Source organism: Vanellus vanellus (assembly GCF_965231255.1).
Source record: "Vanellus vanellus genome assembly, chromosome: 1".
NCBI classification, from domain to species: Eukaryota; Metazoa; Chordata; class Aves; order Charadriiformes; family Charadriidae; genus Vanellus; species Vanellus vanellus.
The window spans coordinates 37,882,053-37,892,926 of record NC_138905.1 but is presented as its reverse complement, the minus strand read 5'-3'; the positions used below and the strand labels follow the sequence as shown (position 1 = coordinate 37,892,926).

The window sequence follows — 10,874 nt, the reverse complement described above, 5'->3', positions numbered from 1 at the left end:
AGCTGCTTGTTGATTCCAAGTGAGAGCCTTGCTCAGTGTAAAGGGGGTGGCTGTTCCACAGGAGTGGGGCCAGTTGGTACTGGTACAGCAGCCCCACTTCCATGGCCTTGTGGCTCATCTCTGCGCCTCTCCTTGTTGCCTCCACAGTGAATCAGGTCAGGGAGCTCATCTGTCTAAAACGTGATCCGAAAAAAGGGATTAACTTCACAAAATCATGGAATGGTTTAGGTTGGAAGGGACCTTAAAGATCATTTAGTTCCAACCCCCCTGCCACAGGTAAGGACACCTCCCACTAGACCAGGTTGCTCAAAGCCCCATCCAGCCTGGCCTCAAACACTTCCAGGGATGGGGTATCCATAAATTCCCTGGGCAACTTGTTCCAGTGCCTCACCACCCTCACAGTAAAGAATTTCTTCCTCATATCTAATCTAAAGCTACCTTCTTTAAATTTAAAACCATAACCCCTCGTCCTATCACTACACTCCCTGATAGAGTCCCTCCCCACCTTTTCTGTAGGTCCTCTTTAGGTACTGGAAGGCTGCTATCAGGTCTCCCTGGAGCTTTCTCCTCCAGGCTGAACAACCCCAACTCTCTCAGCCTGTCTTCATAGGAGAGGTGCTCCAGCCCTCTGATGATCTTCATGGCCCTCCTCTAGACTTGCTCCAACAGGTCCATGTCCTTATGTCAGGGTCCCCAGAGCTGGACACAGTACTCCAGGTGGAGTCTCACCAGAGCAGAGGGGCAGAGTTGCCTCCCTTGACCTGCTGGCCATGCTTCTTTTGATGCAGCCCAGGATGCAATTGGCCTTCCGGGCTGTGAGCGCACATTGCCAGCTGATGTTGAGCTTCTTGTCAACCAACACCCCCAAGTCCTCCTCAGGGCTGCTCTCAAGCCATTCTCCACCCAACCTGCATGGGTGCTTAGGGTTGCCCATATTTTTGGAACTTTGTAATCGAAAGAACAATTTAGCATGAAAATGGGCTTCAGATTTAAGTTCCACAGAGGCCACCGCGGCAGGGTGGAGGAGAGCTCATTAACGGAACCGCTGCCGGCACAGCCAACCTGAACGCACCCGTTACGGGACTGGACGAGCGCTGCGCAGCTCAGTAGACGCAGCCCCGCTTCTTCTGTGCTCGCCGCCCTCTGGCTCTGGAGCCCCCAGGGCTCGGCTCGGCCCGCCCAGGTTTCCTCAGCGCGGACGCCGCTGGGGCACCCCGGAGCTTACGGCGTCGCTCTACAGAACCTCCACAAGGAGACCAAGCGGCTCTGTGCGCGGCACCCGCCCAACCGTTAAACAGGCGGTGCGCGCCCCGCCCCCTCACGTGACCCCGCCCCGGCTTCCGCCCTGCCTTGTCACGTGACCAGGGGCGAAGAGAGGCGGTGCAAGCATCTTCCCTCACGCGGCCGCGGCGCCGGACCCGGAAGTAGTGGTCGTTGTGGCGGCGGCGGCGGCGGCGCCGGCGCCGGGCGGGATGGGGGAGTCGATCCCACTGGGCGCGCCGGTGCCGGTAGAGCAGGCCGTGCTGGAGACCTTCTTCTCCCACCTGGGTATCTTCTCCTACGACAAGGCCAAGGACAATGTGGAGAAGGAGCGGGAGGCCAACAAGAGCGCGGGGGCCAGCTGGCTGGCCCTACTGGCCGGGCTGGCCCACCTGGCCGCCGCCGAGAAGGCCTACCACAGCATGACCTTCCTGGGCCAGAAGCTAGGTACCGCCCGGCCGCCGCCCCTCGCGTCCCGGGGGGGCGGGGGGTGGGGTGGGTGGTTGTCCCTCTCTATTTCCCCCATCCTTCGGGATCCCTGTCCTCCGCCCCTCGCTCACGCCTGAGGTCACCGCTAGGGAGCGGGATGCCGCTGTAGTCCTGTGGGGTTATCTGTCGACGGGTAGTTGCACAGTGCGAGGTACCTGGGGACCGTGGCCTTGGTGAGGTGTGTGTCTCCGGGTCTGAAACGCAGGTGCTGGGTCAGCTGTGCCATTTGGGCTGCCCCTACAGAATAAATGAGAGGGCAGGTGGCACAGTGGTTGTGCAAATAGGTGCATCTCTTTATTGGCTGGTAGGCTATCTACCTGCCGTTCCAAGATTTAGGCAGAAGTGCTTCTGTGCTGGGATGCTCTGGCTGAGATTCTGGCAAAGGTGAGCTCAGTGAGGTAATCAAAGGGTTAAAGCTCTTTCACGTCACAGTTCCAGGGCCTAATATTAGAGCTGTGTATGTGTAAGTACAACGTGTAAGTACTCGGGGCCAGAGACAGTCTCCTAAAAATTGTTATTCATGCAGACTCTGCAGGATCTCAGGAAGTTTTGGCCACAATCTTGGCTGCTTCTCATTCTCTCAATGTGTGAATAGAAAAAAAATCCCGAACTGGCACAGGACAAGCTGTCATCATGTTGCCCTTTGGGCAAAGCTGCTTATTTTCTCTTTGAACTGCAGACTGGCATGGAAAATGGATCAAGGGATATGAGTCAGATGTGTAATGCAGTAAAGCATCAAGAAAATTCAGCTTTGGTGTTTAAATGGTGACTTGGAGCTATTTTATAAGAAGATCTTTACAGACAAAACTCTGTTAGTCTGACTTTAAAAAGTGAACTTGGTGCTTGCAGAAAGGACAAAATTCACAACAGAAGGGACAAAGTTTTCTTTGTTTATGTACTTCATGAACAACAGCAATAGGTGATTCTTCATCCTGCTTATGACCTGGGGGTAACTCTTGCCTTGGGAAGGTAGCTGTTTCACCATGATAACCAATTCTCTGCATTTCTGCCTCAAATTGCTAAGGTCACTTTTGAATGTTATAGGTGTAGAATGGATGTGAAAAGGACTATGCACCATTACGAAACTTACAAGCAATTTAAAAGTGGAACCTAAATTTGGAATCTCTTTAAAAGTTCCGCAGATTCAGTCCCCGTGATCCTTTCTCCACTGCAGATATTGAGTGCCACAGCAGCATGTAAGGCTGTCTGTATATAGAGATTATGAAATAAGGGTAGTACCTTTGTACAGTCTTTTGGTAGCATCAAAGTTAAATATCTTTTACGTTGAGCCTCTGCTTTTGTCTTTTTTTCTTTTTTAAATTCCTCATAGTGTTGAGCATGTATAGAGAAGTACTGATGACTACTTTCCTGTCGCCCCCCCCCCCGTCCCCCCTGTCCTCCTCCCAGTTTTAGTTATGGATTAACCTGCACTGTGGTCTCACTGAGATAAACTGTGATTGTTTTGCCTTTGAATTCTGGTTTATATTAAGATTGTGTAGGGACTTGAAACATTTTGTTTGTACACAAAAATGACATATGATTCCCATTTAAAAGTTGCTTTGCAAATGTGAGTGCTTCATGATTGAAGAGGTATTGTTGGGGGAATTTTCTTTAAAAGATCTAGAGTTATTAATAGCAGTGTAGCAGTGGAGGCTATTAAAATTTCATGATGAGTTGATTCTTCTGAATTCCACAGATAACAGTATTTCCAGGTCATGTATCACTGTAGCAAATTGAACTGAACCCTTGCTTTCTGAGAGGTCACGTCATAACTGAGGCAGATGTGAGGGAGCTGAAGTTTTGCAGCAGTTATTGGCTGCTGAGATAGGAATTAGGACGAGTGTAACTTGCATGAAATTACATGAAGTACTTCTGAGTATACCCTCTGTGTAATTCAGTTACTTGCAAAATGATACACTGACATTTGTTTCTGGATTAAAAAAAAAAAGACTGATCAAACAACACTTACAAACACTTAGGGAAAACCAAGCATGGTTATATATAATTTTCCAGTATTGCTGTCTATCTTTGCTGTCCCTGGATTTTGGTAATACCTCCATATTTATCTGAACAGGTGGTCAGTCATTCTTCAGCCGAAAGGACTCCATCCGAACCATCTACACATCTCTGCATAATGAGCTGAAGAAGGTGGTGGCGACGGGTCGCAATGCACTAGGAGGAACAGCTCCTCACTTGGAAGAGCTGCTTTCTCACCTGTCTGAACAGCTCTGTTTTTTTGTTCAGGCTCGGATGGAAATTGCTGACTTCTATGAAAAAATGTACACGCTCAGCACCCAAAAGTTCATTAACTCTGAGGAACTGGTAAACATTTTGGAATCCATCTTAAAGAAATACAGCTCAAGGTCAGTGCTTATTTGGTGGCAGTAAGTACTCAGACATATGATCTGTAATGAATGATGTTGAGGTTTAAAGCAAGCTTAAAGACTTTGCTGTCCTTTGCTGAGCAGCTCAGCCCCTTGCATGGATTCATGCATGAAGTCAAGGTAGGTCAGCAGCATCAAATGCATGAAGTCTCAAAATATGGCTCCTCTGAAGAAGAAAAATAAAAAAGGGAGAGTGTTTCTACTCATCGTGTTTTAGGAGCCATCTTCCCTATTCCTCAATTAATACTCAGCATGATCATATTCAGCAGAGAAGAGTAATTTTCCTTATAAAACATCTAAGGCTTCTTGTACCTTTTCATTGGTAGTGGAGAGGAAACGACTCAATTCCATATGGACTTCAGTAAAATTGATATATACATAAACCAGATATTTGCATGACAATTTTATTTTTAGACTAGAATATGCATCTGCTTAATTCTAGAAGCTACACCGTAGCTATTTGGCCTACCTAGTAGGTTTTATGGTGCCCTGTTACCACTTCTCTTGAGAGGTATTGGAGCCAGTAGAAGGAGCACCTCTGAGTCTTTGGTTCCTGCCATGATGGTTTCTTGAAGTTAAGATCTAATAGCTCCTGTTACAAGAATCCCAAGATGTTTGTAAATGACTCTGGGATGGGTGTTTTACATCTAACACACGTGAGCCTTGAAAGTGATGGCAGTTTAAAAAAGAGAATTTTTTTAGTGCTTGTCAACAGACTCAAATTCTAGCTCTTTATTTTAAAGCAAAACAAGGTAGCCGTTGAAGGAAGTTAACTTTTCTTTTTTTGAAGAAGTTAAAGGAAGTTAAATTTTCTTTTTTTAACTAGTTGATTTTTTTAAAATCTCTGTTAGTGAAATAATGTCTAAGATGACATTTGGGGAGAGTGTTCTGAGGTCTTACTTTTTTCAATTATGATTTTAAAGTGTACACCTAGGAAAAATCAAAATAATCCAGTGCTGCTTTCTGACATTCCAAATCTAAGCACTGCAGCTGACTCCTTTATTTTTTTAGGAATAACTTAGGCAAATTACTACGTAATTTTGCTATTTAAAAATCAAAATCAAAACTAGTCTGTATAATCTTACTAGTGATTTTTATTATTTTTTTAAATTCTTCGTTTGTGAACCCTTACAATATCAGGGCTGTCAGTCCAATGAAAAATGAAACTTACATGTTTTTTCCTTGGTGCGATAAACGTTAAAGAGTAAAGGGAGGCAAGTTTTTAGAAAAGTTGATTTATGTTGTACGCTAACCATTGCCATCTGTTCTGAGCACGTGCTTAGTCAACAGCAGTGTTAAAAATCTGGAAACCAGAACTGATAGTTTGACGAAGTGACTGGAGACTGTTACATATGAAATGTTTTACTACGCTATTTAAAAAATAAACAGTGTTGCCCTGGGAAAAATACTGATGATCTTGCTTTGGGTTAATGATCAATCTCTAGGATGGAGACATTCTAAGATGCTGTTAGAGTTAATTCAATAACTGCTGTGTGGTCCTCCCCAGTCACGTACAGAGTATTTCTGAAAAAAGTGGGGATAATGATATTTTCCTTTCGTCCTTCCTTTAGTTTCTTTATATCTCTGATCAGTTTCTGGGGGCTGTTATGTTGTTGTGCGTTTTACAATCTGTTGATCCTCTCAGGTGAAAGGTCAAATAAACTTGTCCTTAATCAGTCTCTTCCCTCTGTCAATATATTCCTCAGTTGTAGTTGAGGATGTGTGCCATTATTTCAGGCAACTTTGCTAAGGCCAGACAGGGCATCTGTTCTGGAGATAGGTTCTGGCCTGGGTTTCTTTGCCTTCACATCTATAAATAGCTGATCAGGTAGTGTAGAGCAAATAACTGCTTGCTGGTAAAGGAATGACAGAATTAATTGACTGTCAATAATCAAGTCGTATTGTCTGTATCTGAAAAACCATTAACTCTTGAACAGTTTAAAGCTATTTTATTACTACTTATTGCTGACTTGTACACAGCCAATACTAGACATTTTCCTCTTTTTCTATAGAATACAGCTGGAGAAGTAACCTTTCCTAAATTTTGTAACTGTTGGTTTGGGTAGGAACTTAACTGAAATAATTAAAACAGCATCAGAAGTAGGATCTTTTAGAAGCTTAGTATAAAATGAACAAGTAAATAGTAAACCTATTTTGATGTAATTATTTTTAAGTGTTAAATGTTTTTCATCCAGTCAGCATTTTGTAAATGCATGCATGATCTATGGAAGAAAATAAAAAGTTGTAGATAAATGAGGCTGCTTCATAGTCTGCAAAACAAAACTCTAGCATCCCTCTGCTTTTGAGGATGATTAGAGGAAAAAAAGAAATCGATTTTCTAATGTGTTTTTTAAGTTGATAACACTCTGACTTACTGAAATATTGTAAAAACCTGTCTGTTTTACCCAATGCTGAGCTCAGTCAGATGCTTCTGTGTTATGAAAGTTAATTAGAGCAGATACACTGAGTACATAACCTGTTAGTTTACTCTGCAACCATATCAAGCTTCTCAGCTGAGGTGTGTATTTTTGGATTTAAACAGTTTAGCAAATCCAGCTGTGCAGTGAAACGTGAAAATAGCTGTGAGCCATGAAGCAAAGTAGAATTGGGAAGCCATACATTATAACATTAATCCGGGAGACTTGGCAGTGCTGCATTAGTGCTGCATTAAAAGAATCTTTTAATTGCTTTTAAGGTTGAAGAGTATCCTTATTGGTCTGACTGCAGGTGTGTTGAAACTACTGTGCTAAGTGTGCACTTGATGGGTCTATCTGGAACAAATAAAGTTGCATAATGATTTTTTTCCCCTTCTTAATACATGGCAACAAAACTGGTTTTCTGCTGAATACCCAAACCATTGGAAATATGTAATATTGACTTTGCTTAGCAGAGTATTATTAGTTTTAATTGACTCTCATTTTTTCAAAGAAATGTGAATTTGCTCTGGACTTCTCAACTCACCAAAGTAGCCAGTAATCACTGTATCTCTGCTATAGCAGGTGGACGTGGTGGTTGCTGACATGTCCTGTGTGCAGAAGGTGGCTGGTCACCCAACCTAGCCTGTTTGCACAGCATGGTGCATCAACTGATTTATGATATTCATCATTTCATTTTCTTCAAATAAATTTGGACTTGCATCTTAATAGCAAATCCTTTCAAGACATGTATTGTGGCTGTCAAAAAAAGAGACACTTAAAAATAGTGCTAAAATTGTCAAACAATTTTCACAAACCTAAGAATGAATGTTTTGGCAAGAGCTTGATGGAAAGTCAAAGAAAAAATAGTGACAGGAGAGGGAATGAAAAGACTAAAATTCTCATTCTCTCTTCTGGTCCACAACAAAGTTAAGATTTTTGATTTTGAACCAAGTATTTCCAAAATAGATTATATGTACTCTGTCCTGGAAGCTGAGGGGAGTAATGGAATTGCTTTCACTTTACACTGAATCCTTCCAACCTTTAACAGCTCATCTTCAGACAAACTTCTTTGTTTTAAAGCAATAACAAGACCCGGGATATTTTTCTGAAGTGAGGGGATAAATCTATCTTTACTTAAATGGAAACCCCATCGAGTCTTGTCTCTGGTTGTTCTTTGTTGGAGACCTCCTTAAGGGTCCTAAATGCCTATTAGGGAACACATTTATAATAAAGGCCACTTCTGTCTTTGCTGAAAACTCATACTTTCTAAAGTTAAGTATTTAGCTTCTGTAACTGGAACAGTTTTGCACAGTTTGAATTAAGTATATATTTATTGGTGATGATGCTATAAGCTTACAAGTAATTTGAGTATCAAGGGAATGAAGGTAGGCTGGATCTGTCTCTTTCGTGACATTTAGAAAAAAATAAAGGGAGGAAGCTATCAAGTGGATCTATGAAATTCCACTTCATTGAGATTTCTTCTAATAGTAGGATCACTCTTGTGAATAAGATGTGCAGTGGCACTTCTACCTGTTAGATGAGGTGGTTTCTTTTTGTTTTTTTAAAACATCTGTTAAATTGAGAGTTGATCTTGACCTGAATTTTTAGTGGTTGTTACGGCGTCTTCAATGTGATGATGAAATCCTGCCAAATTGCTTTTAATATAGCAAGGTTTGAAGCTTGAGACCTGGTTCATTGGTAAATACTGTTAGTCACGGTTCTATTGATGATTTTACCATCACAATTTTATTGTGAATTAAAAAAAAAAAAGAAAAGGTCAGCTTGGCTTCCCCATAGCTTCCCTATAAAACAGCAAATTTATAACACAATTCCTTTGATATGTCTTACTGCTATTCTAGAACTATCAAGACATTTTACCACCAGAAGGGGTTTTAAGTTGGAAAAACACATCTGAATTTAAAAAGAAATGATGTTATAGTAGTTCATGGATCAAGATAAACAGTGATTGTTCTTGAACTGATCAAGTATAACTCCCTTGCTCTGATAGAGAAATGTCTAAGGGGTGTTTTTTTCAAATGCAAAGTGCTGTGTGTTCATTAAAATATTTGCCCTAATTATGTCAGAAGAACCGTTTTTTAAATTAACAAGATTATTTTTTGGTTTACACTTTGATGTTTTGTCTTCTGTTTGTGAACTGACAAATACTATCTGATTATTTCACTGTTGTATACAGCAGTTCTCATGTCTTGACTAACATTATGTTTTCTAGATTTCATCATCCAATCCTCAGTCCTCTTGAAAGCAGTTTCCAGCTGGAAGTAGATGTGCTTGCACATCTCTTAAAGGCTCAGGCTCAGATCTCAGAGTGGAAGTTCCTTCCATCCCTGGTCAACTTGCACAGTGCTCACACAAAACTACAGACTTGGGGCCAAATTTTTGAGAAGCAGCGAGAGACCAAGAAACATCTCTTTGGAGGGCAGTCTCAGAAGGCTGTACAACCTCCGCACCTCTTCCTCTGGCTGATGAAGCTCAAAAACATTCTCCTTGCAAAGTTTAGCTTTTACTTTCACGAGGCCCTTAGTCGACAAACAACAGCATCTGAAATGAAAACTTTGACTGCTAAAACAAATCCTGATTACTTTGGGAAAATTTCCAGCTTCATCCGGAAGTATGATGCTGTCAATGTTTCCTTAATTTTTGACAATCGTGGATCGGAGAGTTTTCAGGGACATGGTTATCATCATCCTCATTCTTACAGGGAAGCCCCCAAAGGAGTGGATCAGTACCCTGCAGTGGTGTCTCTGCCCAGCGACAGGCCTGTTATGCACTGGCCCAACGTAATCATGATTATGACTGATAGAACCTCTGACCTCAACAGTTTGGAGAAGGTTGTTCACTTCTACGATGACAAAGTCCAAAGCACGTACTTTCTGACTCGCCCCGAACCTCACTTTACCATTGTAGTTATTTTTGAGTCCAAGAAGTCAGAAAGGGACTATCATTTTATTTCTTTTCTCAATGAAATTTCACATTCCCTTAAGAACTCCAAAGCTTTTGCAAGCTTGAAGCCTGGATCCAAAGGGTAAAATACAAACTACTTACAGGTTGTCAAGGCAGTATGCCAGCCTTGGGGGAGCTGTAGCTTTCAAGGGTTACATAAATTCACGATTCTCAGAGTCTAATTAAAAAGGAACCATTATTTTTAATGTTATAAGTTCCTTTTTTTAAGCTAACGGACACTTGAAGTAAAGTATTTTTGGGCAGTACTCAGTGGAGCAACTTAATTGTGGGCTGCTAAATGGCCACAGGAGGATTTTTTTTTTTGACGTGGTTTTCAATTTTCAGTATGATTTATTTTTTCAGTCCACAACTTTGTTGCCTGTATCAGAAAGGAATATATGCACTTTATCTTAGTCTGATCATTAACTGTCTTCTACAGAGTTTATTGAAAATGTGGTGAGGATGGAAGATACTATCTTTTCAGAAAACTGTGTTGCCTGACAGGAATGATTTCTGGGAACTAAACACTGATACAAGGGAATATTAAAAGAAGTGAACCTACAAGGACACATTTTAAATAAAAATATGAGAATCACAAAAGGCACTATTGTTAATTATAACTTAGTTTTCAAATGGTTTAAAATGATAATTGAGGTCTCTGACACACTCTCTGTTTAGCACCAGTCTCTGTTCTGTCATAAAGCTTTGTCATTGCTCCAGAACTAAGGCTGGGGCAAGAAAAGCTGCAGCATGGGCTGGAAGGCCAGTATTCACTGGAGTGTTGTGACATTGTGTGTCCAGTACCAGTCTTGGCTCAGATTAACTGAAGGAGACAAGCTGAGGCTGAGCAGGTGTTCTAGAATGAACAGCTCCATGGAAAAAGCAGCAAAGCTCTTTTCAAATTGTGCTTTTGTCTGGCTAACTTTAATAAAAAAGAAAAGGCAGTAGCAAGTGCCCTTTGTAGATGAGCTATTTTCTAATTTGCTGTTCAGGTGGTCAACCTGGATTTGTTTTCAGATTTTTATAAGTATATAGTTTTTTCTTTCTGTTCAGTTTTAAATAATTTCACAATTAAGCCAAATAACTTTTGGAATTTGGATTTAAATATATAGCCTATGCAGTATGTTTACCTCATTTTAAAATGTCTCTTTCACCACTTACTTCTAGGCTGCAGGTTTGGAAAAAGTATGTTTTCTACTTACCCTGAAAGTGCTTTATTTTGGAAATCAGGATTTCCAAATACAATAAAAAGGTCAATTTGGCTGTACCTGTAGCCTTATTGCATGATTCTTCTGATGGTTAGCTATGCAGTTGTGCAAGCACTTTCACAGGAGTTCAGGAGGACTGATATAGGTCTGCTGTA

General features: G+C 41.6%; 1 protein-coding gene across 1 annotated transcript; it reads left to right on the top strand.

Moving 5' to 3' along the window:
• Nucleotides 1–1,472: 1,472 nt before the first annotated feature.
• KICS2 (KICSTOR subunit 2) lies at nucleotides 1,473–10,674 on the top strand (the record flags this gene model as incomplete). The annotated part of the gene is made up of 3 exons (XM_082490930.1): nucleotides 1,473–1,707; nucleotides 3,824–4,112; nucleotides 8,781–10,674. 3 exons carry the CDS (start codon nucleotides 1,473–1,475, stop codon nucleotides 9,595–9,597), a joined length of 1,341 nt encoding a protein of 446 aa, XP_082347056.1. The 3' UTR covers nucleotides 9,598–10,674.
• Between the last annotated feature and the right edge of the window lie 200 nt (nucleotides 10,675–10,874).